Source organism: Oncorhynchus kisutch, linkage group LG29 (genome assembly GCF_002021735.2).
Source record: "Oncorhynchus kisutch isolate 150728-3 linkage group LG29, Okis_V2, whole genome shotgun sequence".
Classification (NCBI taxonomy): Eukaryota; Metazoa; Chordata; class Actinopteri; order Salmoniformes; family Salmonidae; genus Oncorhynchus; species Oncorhynchus kisutch.
This window is the reverse complement of record NC_034202.2, coordinates 7,633,038-7,656,271: the sequence shown is the minus strand read 5'-3', so window position 1 is coordinate 7,656,271 and position 23,234 is coordinate 7,633,038. Positions and strand designations below refer to the sequence as shown.

Sequence of the window (23,234 nt, the reverse complement as noted above, 5' to 3'; positions counted from 1 at the left end):
ACAATCCATGTTATTTTTTGCAAAGCCTATTTGATTCGGAGGTCGGACACCCCTTCAAATGAGTGGATTCGGCTATTTCAGCCACACCCATTGCTGACAGGTGTATAAAATCGAGCACACAGCCATGTAAGTTCCATAGACAAACATTGACAGTAGAATGGCCTTAATTAATGAAGAGCTCAGTGACTTTCAACTGGGGCTGTTTTTTCATGTTTCGGGTTAGGCCCCTTAGTTCCAGTGAAGGGACATCTTAACGCTACAGCATACATTCTAGACGATTCCGTGCTTTCAACTTTGTGGCAACAGTTTGGGGAAGGCCCTTTCCAGTTTCAACATGACATGCACAAAACAAGGTCCATACAGAAACAAGTTAATGGTTTGTTCAGATCGGTTTGGAAGAACTTGACTGGCCAGCACAGAGCCCTGACACTTTTTCACATTCATTTTGTGAATTGTTTGCCCTTTAATTGTACTTCTGTATTTTGATCAATTCTTCATTACATACATGGAACAGAAATATAAAAGTGTTAGTTCCATGTTTCATGAGCTGAAATTTTCCCCCATTTTCCATATGCACAAAAAGCTTATTTCTCACAAATGTGTTTACATCCCTATTAATGAACATTTCTCCTTCGCCAAGATAATCTATCCACCTGACAAATGTGGCATATCAAGAAGCTGATTTAACAGCATGATCATTACACAGGTGCACCTTGTGAAGGGGACAAAAAGCCACTTTAAAATGTGCACTTTCGTCAAACAGCACAATGCCACAGACAAAGGGGTGCTGTTTCGCACGCTCAATGCTTTATCTTAGATTGATCCATCTTTCTGTCGTTGTGCGTCTCGGTCAAATAAATTATAAAAATTTCAATATTTTATTTGGACAAGGAGGTAGGGTGGGGGGTGCCCATTACAGCGACACCTATTACCGGCAATAAATCCTAGACAATAGTGCAGCTCTAGTGCCCACTACCGGCTGCATAGGCTAATAAGAGGGAGGCTTGCGCTACCGGTGCTGGCACATGCGCAGATCAAATACACAGCTAGAATGCTGATTCATCTGTTTACATGTCCTAATAATTCTAAAGATTGCTCAGAAAACCAGGTTGTAATCAGCGTATGCTTGCTTTGTTTCTGACCTTTTACGCCGATTAAGATAAGCAGAGTAAAGTGGTTTAATGACTATTGCCATGCTCTGCCTACTGCCATAATCAGTTTAATATTGAATTATTAGTGTGCATGTAAACATACTCAATCACTGGTCAGCTAATCAATGAATCATCATCATTGTAGGGTTATTTTGAGGGCTACATGGAGTATTCTTCAGGGAATTATTAAATGCATTCGAGTGGCAATGAAATATAACAAAATAGTCATCTCTATATGAGCAATGTACTGTATCTGATGACGCAATCCCAATACCATTTTTTTCTAATTTCCTTCATCTGCACTGATCTGGAAACATGGGACAGGAAGTCTAATATGAATTTACCTTCATCTGTTCAGTTCTCTCAGAAGGAGACAAGGAAGCGATTTCCAATCTATCTAGCAGCCTGGTCACAAGAGAAGGGTGACCACAGGGTATCTCCAAGAAAGTCCTAGCTAGCCTCAAGCAAGAGGAAACTGAAGAAAAAAAAACTGGGTAAATCAGTGAGTATCCAAATGTTACAGCACAGAAGATACCGACCCTACCAGTACGCTTGTTTACTGAGCTGCACTGGGTCGTAGCGCAATCATGGTTACATTAAGACACTGTGGAGCCGGCACCAGATAAGTTCAGAAAAAAATATCCCTTTATCCACACTGCTCCATCCAGAAGATTGAAATACTGCTAGCTAGCAGTAGCCACAGCAGCCATTATGAAATAGCACGTCGCAATGAACAATGTTCCAAAATGGTTGAGGTGGCTACTGTTAGCTAGCATGAGGACGAAAAGCGCAGCAGTATTTCAAGCTTCTCGATGTATCAGTGTGGATACAGGTAACATTGAGTACAGAGGCATATCCCATTCCTGCACTGAAGTACGTTTTCCGACCCATATCTCACACCAGGCTTCACAGTGTCTTAATGTAACCATGACTGCATTCTGACCACAGTGCAGCTCACTAAAAAAGCATAACGGTAGGGTCAGTATCTTCTGTTCTCCTTTTGCTGATGTTGGTGAACATGGCTGGCTGAATGTGCTTCTATTTCACAGTCAAATTAAGTCAGCAGTTTGCAGTCATGCCTAATCAAATACTGGTCCATTGCTGCCATCTACAGTAACAGACATTCTTCAGGAAACAAACAGTTTCATTGATGAAACAGTATTATGCTGAGCTCAGATCCAGATGGCAGCGTTTAGAGATTTATCAGACTAATAATAATAAAGAGTGACTTGTGTCCGATTAAAAAATGAATTGTTTTAATCATGTCTTAATGGACTCATTAACCCTTACATAAAATATTCTCTTCTCTCAAGACAAAGAAAATGGCACAATGAAAATATATCTTGGTGACATATCAACATGAAACATCAACTAAAATCCAAATGAACAGAGCATTTTTCTTACAACAAATGCCACTGGTATCAGCTGGTTATGACTGCAGTTCCACTGAAAAACATCAAAAGACACCAGTTTTTGTGATCTGAAAATGACAAAGAAGCATTCTTCTTCAATTCATCTTCATTGTCAGAGTCCGGATCGGCTTTACACTTGACAGGTGATATCACTAAAGTGACCTCTCCAGGTAAGATCGTCAGAGGGTATTAGCTGTTATTACCAAGATGTGGAAAGACTCTCTCAGTAAAAGTGTGTGTGAACGTGTGTATATGTGTGGCATTATCAGGGTTAGAGAATGAGAGTGTTCCTTTGTCCTAGTCCAGCTGCACTCTAATTGTCCTGGTATAGTCTACAGTGAGGAAAATTTGATCATTTTGGTGGGGGAAAAGCTTTGCATGTACCATACAAGTGTGTTAAACCCCAGAACTGGTCTCTAGTCTTTATTTCTCCCTTCCTCAGGGCAGACTCTAATAGAACACCCACCATCCACTCTTCATTTTCCCCAACCACAACATCCTAAGTGTGTAAGCCTGAGTCAAAGCCCTCAGAGCCCAGGACCGAGGGCAATTTATCAAACCTCTCTAGGTTGTCAGGAAGCTGCATGCTGCGCTCCAAGTGTGTGCCAATGGTAAGATCATCAGACAGGACAATTTGTGAGTGTTGGGGTCCAGAATCACAGGATCTGAGTGGAAAGATCAGAGATACTTTAGTCTTAAATCAGTGGTTGATTTTTTGTTGTTGTTGGTGTTCTCGTTGTTTGCACCCTCTTGGGTCTTCTTGTTGACCCGACAATGAACAGGTCAAATTCCTAGTAGTTCCCTACTCTCAGTGATGGAGTTAGCTTGTACATTACATAGTAACATTTGTATGCCCTAAGCCTTAGGCAAAGGCACAGAAACCTGTTGGTTAATGTGTACACCTGGGTACCAAGTCACATACCAGTGATAGTATTTTTCTGAAGAAATAAACTTCAGTGGTAAAAGTATTTACGAGTGATGGGCACCGATATGGAGAAAGAAAAAAAAAGACATCAGCTGCATTTTTCCGAGTCGATATCAAGATCATATCGGTTTGTAGAACATTAGTGCTGTCGAGTTAATGGCATTAGTTAGTCGCAATTTTAGAATTTGCACAAATTTGGCCCTAAATTTTTTTTATTTTTACTTTCCATTAAAAAAAGCATTGCATTGAGTTACAGGCATACTATGTTGTGACTGTAAGGGGCGGAACTCAATTATCTACATCTAAATGTTAATGGAATTTTACCATGAACAACACACATGTCACTGAAACATACAACTATTAATCCTCCCAACTTTCTCTTATCAGTGCTCTTGAAGTTGAACACTTGTGCACGGCACACCCACACACAGCTTTAAGTACTGTTAAAGCTTCAGACATTCTAAATGAGTGTGACTATAAGAAAAAATAAATTGCTCTATGTATACAAAAGAACAAGGATCTTTTAAACTTGTCCACCAATGTTATGAAAACTCTGTAGCCATCTGTACTGTTCAGATCATTCTAGTCTTCCACTCTCCCTCCCTCCCACACCCGCTCTCTCGCTTACTCTTACACACACACACACCCCGCTCTTGCAAATGCAGCCTAATGTACCTTTGAAGCATCTCTCTTTCAACCTGGTCTCCGAGCATTTCATATTATTATGCAAATAAATCCAATACACTCCATTTAGTATGATACGTTACATTTCGTATGGTCTGTATTCACTTGTGGTTGTCCATCACCCTTTTAGTATAATATGTTACAAATTACAATTCGCATTAGATATATAATTTACGAATTATATTACGAATATTATGCATTTTCAAAATGTACAATATGTTACGAATTCTAGCTAGGTGGCTAACATTAGCTTGGCTAGGGGTTAGGTTAAAGGGTTAGGGGAAGGGTTAGCTAACACGCTCAGTGGTAAGTAGTTAAAGTTGCTAATTAGCTAAAATGCTTAAGTTGTCGGTGATGAGATTCGAACTCACAACCTTTGGGTTGCTAGACATTCGCGTTATACATCCACCCCGACAGTGGCCTATTCCTTTTCAGTTCTTCCTGTGTCATCCAAATTTGTGCATAGCCTAGTCAGTGGTCAAGTTCAGGTTGCTAGCTAGCTAGGTAACATGACTAGCTGGATAAACAATGTTTATTATCAAACCCCAAAATACCGGCTTGCGACTAGTTTAAAACGGCCCGCGACATGCTCATGAATTCACCATAGAAAGAAGAAAAAAAACATCTCCGGTAATATTGGGCATAACTTTTACATGATTTTGGCAAGAGGCACATAGTCTTCAGTAATGTAAAGGGGTTGTCACTAGTTACCATAGCCACAAAGTTATAAACACCACCTATTTCAAATGTTTGTTTTCATGAAAGCAAATGTTTATCATACATTTTTACGATATATAGGCTATATCGTAAAAGTGAATGAAAACAAAATTGTGCTTTTGGTCTTCGTTTAAGGTTAGGCATAAGGTTAGTGGTGTGCTTAATATTAGGTTTAGCCAATTTTTACTTTGTGGCTGTGGTAACTATAGACACAATAATGTAAAGGCGCAAGCATTGAATGTAGGCAAAGACTATGGATATACTGACAGGATAAATGTCTCTCCACCCTAACAATGGGAATCGTAGTCCACAAAGCAGAACAGCAGGATGTCTAGCTCCCGACTATCCTTTCTTTTGATTGGTGGATACATGCCATTATTGTAATCCGTTTTTGAATATTTGATCAGAGGTTGTTGACGTCAACCGCCTGTATTCAATGGCGATAAACGCTATGCTACTAGCATCATACCACGAATATGCATAGCCACCTCTAATATAAAGTGTTTTATCTCAAAGTTGCCGTGATGTCACGTGTCATATACAGTGCATTCGGAATGTATTCAGACAACAAAATGGTCACTCGGACAGAGCTTCAGAGTTCCTCTGTGGATAGGAGAATCTTCCAGAAGGACAACCATCTCTGAAGCATTCTACCAATCAGGCCTTGATGGTAGAGTGGCCAGAAGGAAGCCACTCCTCAAATGAAATCACATTTTAATTGTCACATACAGATGCTTAGCAGATGTTATTGCGGGTGTAGCGAAATGCTTGTGATTCTATCTCCAACAGTGCAGTAATATCTAACAATTCACAGCAATACACACAACCTAAAAGTAAAAGAAAAAAGGAATATATAAATATTAGGATGAACAATGTCGGAGTGGCATAGACTAAAATACAGTATATACATATGAGATGAGTAAAACAGTATGTAAATATTAGGATGAACAATGTCGGAGTGGCATAGACTAAAATACAGTATATACATATGAGATGAGTAAAACAAAAACGTGTTAACATTAAAGTGACTAGTGTTCACTTATAAAAGAGGCCAGGGATTTCAAGTGTATGTATATGGGGCAGCAGCCTCCAAGGTGCAGGGTTACGTAACCAGGTGGAAGCCGCCTAGTGATGGCTATTTAACAGATAGCCTTGAGATAGAAGCTGTTTTTCAGTCTCTCGGTCACAGCTTTGATGCACCTGTACTGACCTCGCCTTCTGGATGATAATGGGGTGAACAGGCAGTGACTCGAGTGATGGTTGTCCTTGATGATCTTATTGGCCTTCCTGTGACATCGGGTGCTGTAGGTGTCCTGGAGGGCAGGTAGTTTGTCCCCGGTGATGAGTTGGGCAGACGTCACCACCCTCTGGAGAGCCCTGCGGTTGCGGGTAGTGCAGTTGCCATACCAGGCGGTGATACAGCCCGACAGGATGCTCTCAATTGTGCATCTGTAAAGGTTTGTGAGGGTTTTAGGGGCCAAACCATATTTATTCAGTCACATGACAGCCCGCTTGGAGTTTCCCAAAAGGCACATAAAGGACTCACAAACCATAAGAAACAAGATTCTCTGGTCTGATGAAACCAAGATTGAACTCTTTGGCCTGAGTGCCAAGCGTCACATCTGGAGGAAACCTGGCATCATCCCTACGGTGTATAATGGTGGTGGAAGCATCATGCTGTGGGGATGTTTTTCAGCGGAAGGGACTGGGAGACTAGTCAGGATGGAGGGAAAGATAAACGGAGCAAAGCACAGAGAGATCCTTGATGAAAACCTGCTCCAGAGAGCTCAGGATCTCAGACTGGATCGAAGAACACAAACAAGACAACGCAGGAGTGACTTCAGGACAAGTCTCAGAATGTCCTTGAGTGACCCAGCCAGAGCTCGGACTTGAACCCGATCTAACATCTATGGAGAGACCTAAAAATGGCTGTGCAGTGATGCTCCCCATCCAACATGACAGAGCTTGAGATGATCTGCATAGAAGAATGGGAGAAACTCCCCAAATACAGGTGTGCCAAGCTTGTAGCATCATACCCAAGAAGACTCAAGGCTGTAATCGCAAGGAGAGTGATGGAGTGCTGCATCAGATGACCTGGCCTCCACAATCACCCGACCTCATCCCAATTGAGATGGTTTGGGTTGAGTTGGACCGCAGAGTGAAGGAAAAGCAGCCAACAAGCGCTCAGCATATGTGGGAACTCCTTCCAGACTGTTGGAATAGCATTCCTCATGAAGCCGGTTGAGAGAATGTCAAAGCTGTAATCAAGGCAAAGGGTGGCTACATTTTTATTTGTTTAACACTTTTTTGGTTACTACATGATTCCATATGTGTTATTCTTGGTTTTGATGTCTTCACTATTATTCTACAATGTAGAAAATAGTTTTAAAAAATAAAGAAAAACCCTAGAATGAGTAGGTGTGTCCAAACTTTTGACTGGTACTGCACATACACACATCAGTATTCCATCAAATAAACCTCATGAGGCAAATAAGCCATTCAGTTTTTTGTTGACCAAATTCAACACTCATTGATCTCCATACAAAAACTCCTTACCTGGTAGGCGAAAAAAACTAGAGAAATAACGCCACCTGTTGGAGGGAAACATGTATGAGGATAGTAAGCAAAGCACCTCTCCATTGAATACAGGCGGTTGACCTCAACAACCCTCATCGAGTATTCAAAAGAGGATTACAATAATGAGATGTATCCACCAATCCAAAGAAAGGATAGGCGGGGGCTAGACAGCTCGCCGTGACAACGACTCCCATCGTTAGGGTGGAGAGACATGTATCTTGTCAGTATATCCATAATATTTGGCCTCTCTTCCTCCCTGCTGTAGCTGTATTCCGTGTCATATTCTGCGCCTAAAAGGATCCGTGCAGAAACACGTGCGCTTAAAATGTTCTGTGCAGTGAAGAAATGGAGACACGATTACTGGCATCAAAAGAAATTGTGGCAAAAAAACATGTCACTCTTTAACAGGTTATTAACGTTAACAGCAAAATATAACATTTTCACTTCTCTGTTCACTTCCACAGCTCTGTGAAGTCCAGACAACTGCTTGCGGATTGCCCATTGGGCCAGGTCAGGTTAACAGGAATAATAAACCTATCACGATATGCCTTGCTCATATCAATATCATATCTAATTATCAATATTGGTGTCCACCACCAGTATTCACTAAGATTTTAAAAAATGGATAGAAACTGTAAGTGACAATCCCATTCCTCTGCATCTTCTCCCAAGCTTTGAACTGCAGATTAGCCAGATGTTTAGCCACGTCAATCAGTGCTCCTGAGACCAGCTGGTTATCTGGACCAGGCAGTGTGCACTGGGCTCTGGAAGAATATTCAGGAGTCAGTGGCGGTTCAGAACACACAGAGAAGAGAGAGACCGGATGCAGCTCACTTACCTTTCCATTATAGTCTTGTAGTTCTGCAGAAGAACAGACTACCAGATTAAATTATGTTATTTATCTATCACTATTTATCAGTATAAATGCACCAACAAATCATGTTAACTTAGAGCAGTCCTGACCTGAAGGAATGAGGTGTCTTAATCTCATAGCTCATCCTCTATAAGCTTAAATTGTGTTTACAAGTGATGACATCTCTTGTCTCAACTGGTCAATCCTATTAACCATTGCTGAAGTCTTCACAAACTGTTCCTGCCTCAGTGTGTCAAACCTGGCCTTCTCTTCATCTCCAAGAAACTGAAGTCTTCACAAACTGTTCCTGCCTCAGTGTGTCAAACCTGGCCTTCTCTTCATCTCCAAGAAACTGCGGAAACTCTTTGAATTCATGCTAGATCTCGATCTCTGCGTCTTGGAATTGTCTCTGGAGACAGTGGGAGAACTGTTATTACGTTACGTTACTGGAATTCTCACATTTCATCCAGAAAACCAATTCCCTGGTCTGGTTGACGGACTCTGGTCTGATTTTAGCTAGCCATCGGTACAGTAGTGAATGAATCAGTCCTACTACAGAGTCTAGCTGTGAAAAATGTTCATTTAGCCATCTCTATCAAACATTTGGCAACCAAATGCAAACATAATTAAATATTGATCTAATACATTATTGTTGCTTTCTTATATTAAACTCAACGTCGTCCTACTGAATGTTAGGCATTGTGGAAGTACAGATTTCTGTAGCTTCTTTGAAATACTTTAGCATCTCCTTGTAAGGGTTTTAGTGCTCTCTGGTGTTCACCCTGAAACGAAAGAACACCTTATTTTACAGTAGAATAATCTGTATACAGTATTTAAACACCTCACATAGAAAATGTATTATTATTTCAATAAAAACGTGACTTTGTAAAACGCATGTCTTTACGTCGTTGTACCTTCTCCTTGAGGCCCTGAACAGCAGATGGGCTGCTTATCCTCCAGACAATAGAACGTGAATTTCTCACCATGACCAGACACCAGACTCTCATCAAGGTAGGCCTCACACAGGTTCTATAGAGCCAGGTTACAGGGAGGATTACCCATGGAAAATCTCTTTCTGCAAACGGAGCATTCCCGAACCCCCTTCAACTCCCAGCATTGCCGCAGATGGACTTTACAAGTAGCTGTGGCTGCTCCATGGTAGGAGGACAGGATTCTTGAAGACGTCACATCACACAGGACAGGTGAAATCTTCCTCTTGGAAGAGATGATCTAGGACTTGAAGCCATTTTCTCAGCCCCTTCCAAGCTCCTTACGTAGCTACATGTGGAAGAAGATGTGGGTAATTAGACAGACAGCTAACCATCTAGCTCTGAAGTTTACTTCAACTCCAGTTTCTTGCGCCAAATACATTACAAAAATACTGGACGTTTTCGTTTAGTCCGCACGCGCGTCACTGAGTACACCCCTAAACTCATTTGATTGGTTTGCGGCCAAAGTTACCACGGCAACGGGGCTACCACAGCTGCAAAGTCAAAATAGGCTATCGTAAAAATGCATGAAAACTAAAATTACATTTTGGTTTTCATTTATGGTTAGGGTTAGGCATAAGGATAGCAGTGGGGATAAGTTTACAGTTATGGTTAGGGTTAAGTTTCAAATACAATTGTAAGAGGTTAATTGAACAAATGGGCGGGGTGTAATACTTTGTGACTGTGGTAACTATGGACGACTGATTTCTCTTCCCCCTGTCATGTGACTTTGACACTAACGTACCCAACTCATACTTCCGGTACTGCGTCGTGGATAAGGGGAAAAAGTTGCACGTTCAGAAACAAGTTTTATTTTGCGCTTCTAATTGGCATCATCAAACTGTTAACGACTGGGATTTTGTTTCCGATTGTTTTACTTTATACAGTAAATAATTCTGTACATTTGTGAAACGTCAAATGTTGAGCATGTCGACGAACAACTTGTCGTACAACGACCAAGGAGGATCGGATTCAGCGGTGGAGGTTGGTCAGGAGACTACCCCGACCTCCTCCAATGCTGGAGCTGGTTTTGGCCTGTTCAGCACCAACTTTAAAAAGTAGGTCAATTAGCTAGCAAGGAAACATTTTATTAACCTACTTGTGTGTAAACTGTGTTTGCAACTTAATTTGATTTTCTAAGATGGATGCTAGTGGTATCTAGTTGGCTAGATAAACAGTAGCTATAGTAGCTTCACGGTTTAAAACGCGTTTGTTGACAGCAAGCAATGTTGCCCTGTGTTTGGAATACATGTTTACATGAACAAAAAAGCAACAAGTTTACAGAGACACCACCAGACATTTTCTCTAACATACATATATTTAACATTCAACAATGTTTTTCCACCGCGTCCTTTTATGTTTGTAGAGTTGTGGGTCAATGTATTCTAAAATGAACATCGACACGGACATAAAGCTAGCTGTGCTATGCACATGGGCGAAGCTCTGTTGTAGTAGTTATTCTGGCTACCCAAGTCATTTGATGTGGTTCTCCAAGGTCCTCGGTACAACGCCGGTTTTAAAAAAAATACCCTATCTTCTTTCCCCTCATTGTCATAAACTCAAGTGATTAGGATAAGTGCCAAACAGTAGCATATCATTGAAATATTGTTTAAAATCCTTGTAAACAACCCATTTTAAATAAATTGTATAAAGTGAGATGAAAAGGAACCGATTACGTGTAAAATGTGCTGTATGTCATCAATCAACATCACGTGACGATACCACCAGAGGGCAGTCCCATCACTAGGTCGGCCAGCCTCATCCTGCAGTCATGCTGTGTCTTTTACTGTAAATCAGGGCCTGTATTCACGTAGGATCTCAGAGAAAGTGTGCTGACCTAGGATCAGGTCCATATAGCCTTAATCTTCTTCATTATGATCTTGAATACATGCCCAGTAGTTGACTTACTCAGCTGTAGGATTGGGTTTACTGTAAATCAATGTTTCCCAGACCGTGTCCTTGGAGTTGGGATCAGTTATAATTTCACTATCAGCAGGTTAGTCTTTCCCCAGCTGGCTCCAGACAAGGCCTCAAGTCACTGTCTTCTCTGAAGGCCATTTTCTCCCGCAAAGTCTCCCCAACAGTCAGCCATTTATCATATGAAAGTTTATTCAACCTGATTTACCATGGAAGCTTTGAATTATCCACTTACTGTTAGTTTGTCTGTCTTTCTCTACACCTGGGCCTATTTCCCTTGTAAGTCCTATAAGTTCTAGCAGTTTTAACCCGTAGAAAGGTCTCATTGAAAAATGTGCTCATGTCATCGTTATACAGTGGAATGTCTACTGGTACTGTCTGTTCCATGTAGCCTAGTGCTGCTCTTCATAGCAGCGGCCAGAAGAACACTTTCAACCATCTCTGTCACCATCGAGCAGTGACTTGCGTCAGCCTAATATTTGAACGTGGTTTGGCCCTTAGTCAATCTCTTAAGTCCTCTCACATGATCAGATGGTTGGTCTGTTCCGCAGTGAGGCAGGGCCAGTAGGCCAGGTCTGGTAATGGAGACTAGATGACTCTTGGTTGGGCTGCTGGAGCCTGCCGGGCTTGAGGGGTGTGAATGATTCCACTGTCCACACACAAACTATGACACACAATGCCTCGGCTTTACTATGAGATCTAGTAGGGAGTCTGTCCTATCCGTATCACATCTTAACATAATCTAGGCTTTTGTCAGGCATTCATAAATTCACTCGATCTATATTCACCATGAGCCTAATTCCCTTTTATATTATAGTGTTCAAATGAAGAGTTTTTTTTTTGTTCTGTACTCCCCAAACTCAAGTCTGACTGATAGCATTGTTTATGAAATCAACCCAGTAGTCCCACATGGCTCGTAGATCTGAATGGAATGGCTGGGTGTAAGGGTAGGTGTATTATAATTTTTTTTTTTTCATATTGGGTTCAATCCTATTATTTCTTCAGGAATAGCTTGAGGAGAATCATGGGGTTGATTTCTGAGAATATGTTGCTCTGTGTAGTTCTCTATCCGCGCTGTGATTGCACCATAACACTAGATGGCAGACTTGAATGGTAAGTCAGAAAGCAACGAAGCCCTGACAGAGTTTTTATGTTTTCTTTTTAAATGAAGCTATCGTCAATGTTGCGTTACGTGCCTTTTGACGTATGTGCATTTTAATGGCTGTAACCCTAACCCTCTCTTGCACTTTATTGCTCCTAAAGATATCTATAGGTGGCCTTTTTATGTTAGTCAGCTTTCTCCAATGAAATGAAACCACAGTCTGTTTGCTGTTTGGATAATGTCATGTGACACAGTCGGGGTCTAAGTCACGTTCCTGTAGATTATCCAGTATTGGCTGGGCTCTTGTTACCTCACGGTCCACTTTACTGCTCTGGCCTTGACAGAAGCACAGCAACATGTGACTGGCTGGTTGTCCCCAAGTGATCAGCTGCTTCCTAAAGCGCCATATTATTTCACTGCGGTTCAGTTTCTCATGTTTTTTTATAGGGCCTCCATGTGATGTCAGATTATGTGTTGGGCTATATCAACTGAGCCATGTCCGACAGTTATCATCCTGGTTATAAACACTAGAGGACATTGCAGACGGTAGTAGGCTAAATAGTGTCAGCTGATTGGAGCTGTTTGCAGTGCTTTATCCTACTGGTCGTTATGTGAATGAATGACCAGAGTATCTTCCCGGGCTGGTTGGTTGTAGACTTGGTTTTAAACATGAAGAGAGACATGTAGAGTTGTCGGGGTGTCGTTCTAACTCTGTGTGGTTCTTCTGTTGGCCCTTGAAGGGCACTGGGCAGGCGTGAAGCATTGTGCTGTGGACAGAGGTGGTGAAAGCTGCTCACTGTTTACCCCGAGGCCGATAAGGCCCCCCCGTTTCCACTGGAGGAAGTGGCCACAGGAAGAGAGAACCAAACTACCACCCAGCTACACACAGACGCAGAGAACAAACAGTACGGTCAGAGGAGAGAAGGAGGAAGTAGCCCCTGTCCAAGAGCTACAGATTCATCAGGCAGGAAACCTCAACCCATCTCTGCATTGCATTTAACAAGAAATGACGAGTCAAAGCCTACTAGTAGCCATTTAAAAGAGGGCCACTTCATCTTGCTACTCCTGTTATCATCTTAGAGCTAGGGATGTGGTGGGCTCTTAATTGCTTTAAAGCCTGATACTTGAGATTTAAGGAGAAGGTGCTGTCAGTCACAGCTTCAATTCAGAGCATGCGTAGTGTCTGTGTGTGTGTAGCAGAACCACTAATGCTAGATCATTAGCCGGGCAGAATGGGTATCCTGTGACCACTACAGTTGGTTGCTGCCTGTGAAGGGCAAAAGCGGGTTGGAGGGAAGTAGCCACAGGGAACGTTACAACCAGCTGACAGTCAGGAAGTGTGTGTGTGTGTGTGGAGACTCACGGGTATAACTGGATGGCCAGGGTGAGGGTTGGAGTTTTAGCCAGCGGCGAGGGCATCCTGTGACTCCTTATCAGCTGAGAGAAGAGCGAGGAAGACGGACAGAGAGAGGAGAGCAACAGCCGGGCCTGTAGATGCTGTAGCAGTTATGAACGGTCTGTGAAGGGCAAAAGTGGGTTGGAGGGAAGTAGCCACAGTGAACGTTACAGCCAGCTGACAGTCGGGGAAACGCGTGTGTGTGGACTCGCGGGGACTGTGAGGACACCTCTGCTTTCTGCTGAGAATGTCCAGCTCACCTTAAAGACCGAACTTCGCCAGGAGGAGCAGCACCCTCACGCACGCCAATGGAGGCCCCGTCCAGACACCCACCAAACGGTACTCTACAGAAGTATCTGATCACAAGTTTACGAACTTGCCTAGTTTCCTCATCTCTCTAGCTGATTATTGATTGTGACATTATTGTGAGTCACAGCGTGACTTTCTTTTCTCTGCGCCTGGCAACAACTCCCAATATGGTTCATTTGTGTTTTTCATTCGCTCTCTACCTGTTCTTCTCATGTTGTTCAATGTGAAACATCTGCCTGATGTGTTGTTGAACCCAACACTCCATTCTGATGCAAAAACATTTTTTCTCTCTCTCTGATTGTGTTTTTCTCTCTCTCTCAATTCAATTCAAGGGGCTTTATTGGCATGGGAAACATGTGTTAACATTGCCAAAGCAAGTGAGGTAGATAATATACAAAAGTGAAATAAACAACAAAATGTAACAGTAAACATTACACATACAGAAGTTTCAAAACAATAAAGACATTACAAATGTTATATGTATATATATATACACAGTGTTTTAACAATGTACAAATGGTTAAAGGACACAAGATAAAATAAATATGGGTTGTATTTACAATGGTGTTTGTTCTTCACTGGTTGCCCTTTTCTCGTGGCAACAGGTCACAAATCTTGCTGTTGTGATGGCACACTGTAATTTCACCCAGTAGATATGGGAGTTTATCAAAATTTGATTTGTTTTCGAATTCTTTGGGTCTGTGTAATCTGAGGGAAATATGTCTCTCTAATATGGTCACACATTGGGCAGGAGGTTAGGAAGTGCATCTCAGTTTCCACCTCATTTTGTGGGCGGTGAGCACAGCCTGTCTTCTCTTGAGAGCCATGTCTGCCTACGGCGGCCTTTCTCAATAGCAAGGCTAAGCTCACTGAGTCTGTACATAGTCAAAGCTTTCCTTAATTTTGGGTCAGTCACAGTGGTCAGGTATTCCGCCGCTGTGTACTCTCTGTGTAGGGCCAAATAGCATTCTAGTTTGCTCAGTTTTTTTGTTAATTCTTTCCAATGTGTCAAGTAATTATCTTTTGTTTTCTCATGATTTGGTTGGGTCTAATTGTGCTGCTGTCCTGGGGCTCTGTGGGGTGTGTTTGTTTGAACAGAGCCCCAGGACCAGCTTGGTTAGGGGACTCTTCTCCAGGTTCATCTCTCTCTAACCGTACCTCTCATTGAGTGGCCAGAACCCTTTCTCTGTCTACAATCAATGACCTGCTGTGTGGCTTCACATTCTTCTGTGGAAGGGTAAGGGTCGTGTAGGCCTGGCTGGGTTAACATCATGAGATTCTGCTTGTTCTCTGGGTTGAACGTGTTTCCATAGCAATGCTGTGATATTTTGAATGCGTCCGCTTGAGTGTGGCGGTACAGTAAAGAGATGAATTATTGAAGCGGTTGTTGATAGTTTGCGCACCGTAGACCACGTGGAAGAGTATCCTAAGAAAATAGGCCATCTGAGACCCTGTGTTTTTTTTCTCCCCTTGCAGCCGTTTGACATTGATGAAACTAGAATGGTTCTCCTACCGGTATGTGTAAGCTACTCTCTCTTGAAAATGGCTGTTCTATTGCGGAGAGGTTCTCCACATGACTACCAATTTCTAGCAGGAGTTTAATGCAGGCCATAATGCTCTCCATAGATCAGTATTAGTCTGGGTCTTGGCAGACCTTTGGCCTGTCTCCCACCAAGGACACGGCTGGAGATCGATCAAGTCCGGCTGCATATCTTCTTCTTTTTGCGCGATAGGATTGTAAGTTAATCAAATGACTTAATTCTCTGTTATAAGTGTGCCACAGTTTTCCAGTCCCAATTCGATGACGTTCTTCAACTCATTAGCCTAATGAATTTTACCCCGGCGGAAGTGTAGAGTTCTTGGCTACGCCGGTGGAAGTTCTCAGGTGTAAAGAAGGCCGTCCGCTATACAAAATGAAAAAGCAGTGTGGAGTTATTAAATAGCAGCACATGTTCTGATCTCTTTCTCCTCTCCACCAGGAATGATGACCTTAAAGAGATGCTGGAGAGCAATAAGGACTCACTCAAACTGGACGCCATGAAGAGGATCATTGCGGTGAGCATCACCTGCACACACACATTCCAGGCCTGAGGAGAGCACTTCCCACTAAGTGCAGTGCATTCTCAGTTCAGAGTGTACTTTGGTGTTCCCGTCTCAATAAAATTAGGCCAATTTGTAAATTCCTCATTTTGAAGAATTGGTGAACAATTTCCAAAGTGCAATTTACAGTGCGGTTTGTTGCTGTGGTGTATTGTATGTGCAGTGTTAATAACACATTGAATACTGTTAAACATGCGAGGGATGTTGTGTCCACAGCTGATCGCCAAGGGGAAGAATGCCTCCGAGCTGTTCCCAGCTGTGGTGAAGAACGTGGCCAGTAAGAACATAGAGGTATGAGTTCCATTCTGTTTGCATAACGTTTAGTAGATTCTATCGAAGACAAGACGGATGAGGTCCCTCCCACTGCCAGGAGGAGACCACCGAACCACTGCCTGGTAATATTGATCAGCAGAATAAACAGGCTGTACAAGGGGCAGCCTGTGAGGTGTGTGTGTGTGTGTGTGTCAGGGCAGCCCATGGTAGGGAACTGGAGCATGTGGGTGGGGGTAATTGGCAGAGGAGAGCCTGTGGCCACGTCTCCTCTCTCTCTCTCCCTTCACACACAACAGATGCTAGGGTAGTGCTAGGTCCCTCGCTGTGGCTCTCTCTCTCACGCTCTCTCTGTCCTCACCTCTCTGCGGGCAGCTCAGTCACTCTGTCTCTCTTGTCGTCCCTCCCCCCTCTCTGCTGCTGTGCTGTGTGTTATTGATTGTCTCTAATCAGAAAGCAGCACTGGAGGACACAGAGTATTGACGGACTCGTGTGATTTAATATCAGGATGCTTTGTTTACTTCAACCAGCGCTAGCAACAACAACCTGAGACTTGAAAGCCCTGAGGTGTGTGTGAGTGGGATGGAGGGCTATATGAAGTATGGTTATTGGTATTTGATAACTGATCAAATAATGGAAATGAAATCATTAGCATATTTGATTACTATTCCTAATTATGAGCATCTATTTTCTGCAACGTTTTTGATAAGATGTGATTCCCCTCAGACAAGGCCAGATGGGTTATGTCCCCTCTTAGACTCAATAATGATGTTAATTCACCCACTAATCACAGCAATGATGATTGAAAGCCACAGCTATACGCCGAATAACACCGAAGTGAACCAGGGCCAACCTTTAAAAGGGATACTTAGAGATTTTGCCGGTGCGGCCCTTTATCTACATCCACCAGAGTCCGATGAACTTGTGGATGCCATTTGTATGTGTCTGACTGTCCAGTACGAAGGAAGTACGAGGTCGTTTCGTGAGCCGATGCTAACTAGCGTCAGCGCAATGGCCGGAAGTGTATGGCGTATCTGGCAAGACACCCATAGACTTCCAGTCGTTGCGCTAATGCTAGTTAGCAACTTCCTTCATACTGGAGTCTAGACTTAGAGACATAAAAATGGTATCCACAAGTTCTCTGCCTCTGGAAGTAGATGAAGGAGCTGGCAGGAGGAGTGTGGGGGCTGCACTCATTCATACTCATATCCAAAATCACAAAGTATCCTTTTTAACTCAGTCGGACACTGGACAAATATTAGCTCAGTCTCTGCTACGTGTGGAGGAGCGAGGAAGGAGGGGGAGGAAGGAGCGAGGAGGGGGAGGAAGGCAAACAGAAACATTCTGAAGTCAAATAAAACATTTTAGCTCATTCTCTGCTCTCCCCGAAACGACACGCCATCCAGACTAAAAATATCCAACAGGAACACTTTCAACCTCTGCTTTCCCCCCCTCTAAAACAACCAGTCCAAGAAAGACATCCGAGGTCAAAGCCTCATTCTCTCCACTGTGTCAAAGAATAGTGTTACCTAAACAGTTTGGAATGTGTACTGAGCTCAACCCAAAAGTGAATCTATAGACTTGGGATTTCTTCATTGACTAAATTCATCGTGTGTGTGTTCCAGCTGAAGAAGTTGGTGTATGTGTACCTGGTGAGGTATGCAGAGGAGCAGCAGGACCTGGCTCTACTGTCCATCAGCACCTTTCAGAGGGCCCTCAAGGTAACACATGTGGTGTGTGTGTGCACAGCAGGCTTTGATGCCGAGTTTAAAAAAATAAAAATTTGAATTTTGAATTCCCACACACTCATACAGGTCTTGAAAGAAAGTGTCATGTTTGGTATGTACGTGTATAAAGGTGTGTGTGTGTGTGTGTAGGGCTATTGAGCCATTTTAAAGAGAGGCTGTCTGTCTCTCTGTAAGTTCTGTGGACAACAGTTGTGTTTTTAGACAGCCCACCCCGTCCCCCTGATGTGTCTCAGGACCCAGAGCTGGAAAACCCATTTCAGCCCCTGCTAGCTCTACACCATGCTTCACTTCCTCCCTCCCTGTGTGTGTGTGTGGTACTGTATCATGTCTTCAGTATCTCTTAACCCAAACCACATGAGAGAGATTTCTGTCTCCAGTCCTTTTTCTTGTTTTCTCTTTTACTCTCCTCACTCTGTCTCATTGTGTACATCTTTGCAGAAGTGTGTGTGTGTGTGTGTGCACTCATGAATGTGTGTTAAGATAATCCTTATACCCTCCCCCATCTGTCCTCTACCAGGACCCTAACCAGCTGATCAGAGCCAGTGCTCTGAGGGTTCTGTCCAGTATCAGAGTCCCCATCATCGTTCCCATCATGATGCTGGCCATCAAGGAGGCTGCCTCCGACATGTCCCCTTACGTCAGGAAAACATCCGCCCACGCCATCCAGAAACTCTACAGGTTGTGTGTGTGTGTGTGTGTGTGTGTGTGTGTAAAGCAATGGAACTGGGAGTTGACTCAAACCGTTCCTTCTCCTTAGCCTGGATCCGGATCAGAAGGAGCACCTGATAGAAGTCATTGATAAATTGCTCAAGGACAAAAGCACTGTGAGTAAAACCGGCTCCCATTACCAGCTAATCCAAGTAAGTTTTGGGACGGTCACATGTTTTCATTGAAAACATAAATGACTACAACCAGATTCTAAAGTGTGTAGAAAGATAAGGGAGCTATGAAATGTATATATTTTTTTACAAGATTATCTTTGAGACTAAAGATCACCGTAATAAAACTAGATGGTCAGGGAGAATCTAAAATTCCCCAAATTTCATTACATGGGGGGCCCTCAATATTTGAGTCACTCAGATGGTGTAAGAACATGGCATAAGCCATGGCAAAATGTTTAGGGGTGCAGGAAACCAATTTTAAAAACGGTCAAATGTTCTCTCCGCCCCATGGCAAAATGTTTAGGGGTGCAGGAAACCAATTTTAAAAACGGTCAAATGTTCTCTTCGCCCCATGGCAAAATGTTTAGGGGTGCAGGAAACCAATTTTAAAAACGGTCAAATGTTCTCTTCGCCCCATGGCAAAATATGTAGAATTGCAGGAAATTAGGTTTAAAACAGCAACATTTTGTCTCTGGTGCCAAGAGGGCCCCCTCCCTGACGCTAACTTTACCACCAGTGTTTCCCCACAGATGTTTTTTTCCCAGCAGCGGAGACCGCATGATATGAACAAAGCAGTTGTATTCACTCTGAATCAGTTTTCATCTATTTCATTCATTTGATATCAGATGGGTTCAGCAGTCAGTCCTTACTCAATGCATTCATTCAAACCAAATCCATGACGTCACTGGTCTACTAGGTGCAGTACTCCCAACCAGCCACCAGAGGGTAGTCCAGTCCAACAGAACAGTCCCCCCCCCCCCCCCCCCCACCGCCCCTCTCACTCTCTCTCCTTTCTCAGCTCATTCACCAATGCCATGCTTTGTTAGCGCCCACTTAAATCCACACATCTTCAGATGCTCCTAGTTAACTGTCGATTTAGAAAGGCATTCTCTCACTGATGCTGGTGTCACCTTAATTTGCTTTCTAAGGCCAAGTAATTTTTTTTTTTCTCCTAGATTAGCCTGATGGCATTCTCCAACTCCAGTGTGTGAAGCACAAATACAGCGTCTCCTTCCACTATTAGGCTAATAGATGGTGCATATTCTCCAGAAGGTCACTATAAATGCGTATGGTCACTATAAATGCATACGCTCCTATAAAGGCTAGTTAAAATAATGTCAATTGTGCACGTGCTGAAGTTAGCATATAGAATGCCCTGTGCATGTTAGTAAATACAAGCCATACACGGCCTCTCTCTATCGCAATTAGTTATTCATTGCATGCATCTCTCATTATATAAAATAACCCGTAGCACTAGGGGGGGGGGGGGGGGGGGGGTAGGACCAGATGCATAGCATATTTAGCTTCAGTCACTAACGAAGATAGATGATTTCTCCCCATTGAAACACTCTCTCAATGAGGCTGGCTGGCTGGGGGACACCGAGAAAGGGCACAGTCACACAAGTCTGTTCGTTGTGTTTTGGACTGGAAGACAAAGATTAATAAGACCGGAATGCTAATGTCTTTTTTATAGTCTTTTATATATATATTGTGTGTGTGTTATGATTTGTTATTAGAATTTCAGAGAGCTTCTATACCAATTTATTTACTGCCAGTTTTAGCTCTTTGCTTTCTGTCGGTGATCTATCGTGTTGTGTTTGTCCTGTTATTCAAAGGACATCTGCATTTATATGGCTAAGATTCACTTTATCTTGACCAGAGCATCATAAGATCCATCTTTGAATGTATTTTACAAATGCCTTGAATTACCTGTTTTATCACCGTTCATCCCACAGTAGTATTTCAAATCAAACTTTATTTGAAGTGCATTTACACAAGATGTCATACAATATACACTTGGCAGACTAGGTTTTTTTTATTTATTTTGCCTGGAGGAAAAATAAAGCTTTAAGCTTATATTCCCCTTCACTTTGAGATAGGAAGTTGCTATCATTCTGGAGAGTGAGAATCACAGGCTGACCATGTAGATATGGACTGTGCCCACATGAGTGTCTTGGGCAGTATATAAAGCTGAGGTGTCCCAAACATGCGGCTCAGGAGCCAAGTGTGGCCCACCACCATCCGTGTCCCCTACCTGTGCCCCAAAGCCTCCATGCTTATTAGAAATGATAGCACTTTGTAAAACATAAGAATAATCACCACGGTGGTGAAGTCAGTTATGTTCGGTATGTTACAATGGAAGTATATTTGGGGAGAGATAAAAAATATATTTGACTGTCTCTGTTGTAGCCTGAACGGTGATGGCCCCTTTACGCCAAATTAGTGTGACACCCCTGGTTAAAGACAGGATGGTGGTAAGAGAAGGGCTGTAGAGGGAGGGGGGGGGGGGGGGGAGAAACACAACACAGGAGGTTGTGCAGCTGTTTTACTGTGATGGATCTATTATCCAGCCATTACAAGATAAATGATCGATCCCTCCCATCCCGCCGCCCTGCCTCTCCTTGCACCTCCTGCAAAATTGAAATGAGAACAGGGAGGAGTGTGTGTGTGGTAGTGTGTGGTATGATTAGAGGCTAGGTGGGATGCCCATTCATTTAAGAGAAAGAGGAGGGAGGAGATGGAAAAGGGAGAGAGGATAGAGCGAAGGCAGGGAGGGTAGGCCGACCGACCCTGCGCCGTGCCATCAATCAAGGCGGCGCGCCGTCTCTGGCGTGATGACCCAGCACTCGCCGCCTCCCTGGCGCCCTAATTAGAATTCATGACAAAATAGATGCAAGGAAATGGTTTGGGCCCTTCATAATTTTATACGGAATTTATTGTTATTAGAGAAACCATTTGCTTAGTGTGATTTTTCCATTACTGGCTTGTCACGTAGTGTAGATAATACGGTGGAAGTGGATGGAGGAGGTGAGGGAGAGAGGGAGGGATGGTTGTGGACTCCATAGATTGGGGTGTCAGTTTTGTTGATGGCGCGTGTAGTTTACCTGCGTCTAATGGGGGAAGTTGAGAGGGAGATGGGGGAGGGAGGGATAATGCACAAAGAGGCGGAGACAGGCCCAGAGACACTGTAATAGGCTGAGAGAGAGAGACAGATGTCGAAGGAAACATAACACAGGGCTGAGATACTAGGAACCTCTGTGTATCCATTGATGTACACAGGCACAATTTTCACAAAGTTCCTGTTCATTCCTGTCAGTACTTTACTCCAATATAAGGGCTATGCACTAGATGAGGTTTGCGGAGTTGGAACTTTACATCAAGCATCTGTTAGTTCTGAGACCAACCGCGCTGTGCATAACAATTTAAAAGCCACACATACATTTCCCAACTAGGCCCCTTTCCAATTATAAACCACAAGCACATCCGTTAAACTCTGCTTATATGAGGTTTCTTAATTGCTTGCTAAACCAAGTGTTTAAACAATGCCTCGGTTTTGATTTGTTTCACCCATGTTTAGTTTTTTTAACGAACAGCTTGTTTTTTAATGTATTTTTTAAATGTAATTTTGGTTGCAAAGTTAGTCTAATTCCAAACACGTATATTACCTCACACCTTTATCTATGGTTTTTACCAGTCATTTAGAAGCCTACTCCCTAAAGCTGTCCAGATTGTTGAATGATTAGCGCTTCGGGTTCCTAGCTCCCCAGTTGTCAGAGGGCCTCAAACGCATACGCACACACACCTACGCAATCAATGCAGCTGCACGGCATGGATGATGGGTAAATGTACAGGGTTTCCACAGGGGCCACCAGGGGCCAGTCTTTTCTAATGGGAGAGACCGGATTCCGCTACCCCTCTCCTCGCCGACTCCTTCCTTGTCCCCCCTCGCCTCTCTGCGTTAATGCTGTTTGCATATTAATCCACAGCCATGTCAATCAGTCAGTCTGCCAGCCAGCAGCGCTACAGGAATAGAACACGGACCAGACAAATGGATTTTTCTCCCAATAAAATGTACTTGATTGCCTCCCTTTCCTCCCTCTCTCCCCTCCATTCTCCCATTTCCCCCTTTCTCTTGTCTCATGAATAGAACATTCAATTAGTTATGAGCTGAAGGGGAAAAATAAAAGTCTGTGGTGAAATGTTTTGGCTGTGTGTGGGCGATTTAGAAGGTGCCTGGCTCTTAGCTATAATCTAACTATTCATAAACAAATTCTTGCTCTTAGATCATGAAGTACACTGTCTTTCTAACCAAGACGTAACCAGGCCTTTCGGTAGGCCGTCATTGTAAAATAAGAATTTGTTCTTAACTGACTTGCCTAGTCACATAAATACACAGACAATGGTCTCATGCTAAAGCAGGGC

General features: G+C 43.1%; 1 protein-coding gene and 1 long non-coding RNA gene across 2 annotated transcripts in view; one reads left to right on the top strand and one right to left on the bottom strand.

The window, feature by feature from the left end:
* Positions 1-7,943: 7,943 nt before the first annotated feature.
* On the bottom strand, positions 7,944-9,705 carry LOC116358293 (uncharacterized). The gene is made up of 2 exons (XR_004206179.1): positions 9,234-9,705; positions 7,944-9,101 (listed from the first exon to the last, which is right to left on the bottom strand). It is a non-coding gene; the product is annotated as an uncharacterized LOC116358293 (long non-coding RNA).
* Positions 9,706-10,055: 350 nt separating this feature from the next.
* The window catches only part of LOC109873630 (AP-3 complex subunit beta-1), a 60,161-nt gene continuing 46,982 nt past the window's right edge, over positions 10,056-23,234 (top strand). Inside the window, exons 1-6 of the mRNA XM_031808904.1 lie at positions 10,056-10,366; positions 16,012-16,087; positions 16,349-16,423; positions 18,028-18,123; positions 18,668-18,828; positions 18,908-18,974. Coding sequence (XP_031664764.1) covers positions 10,227-10,366; positions 16,012-16,087; positions 16,349-16,423; positions 18,028-18,123; positions 18,668-18,828; positions 18,908-18,974 — 615 coding nt within the window. The 5' untranslated portion in view covers positions 10,056-10,226. The remainder of the gene's footprint in view (positions 10,367-16,011; positions 16,088-16,348; positions 16,424-18,027; positions 18,124-18,667; positions 18,829-18,907; positions 18,975-23,234) is intronic.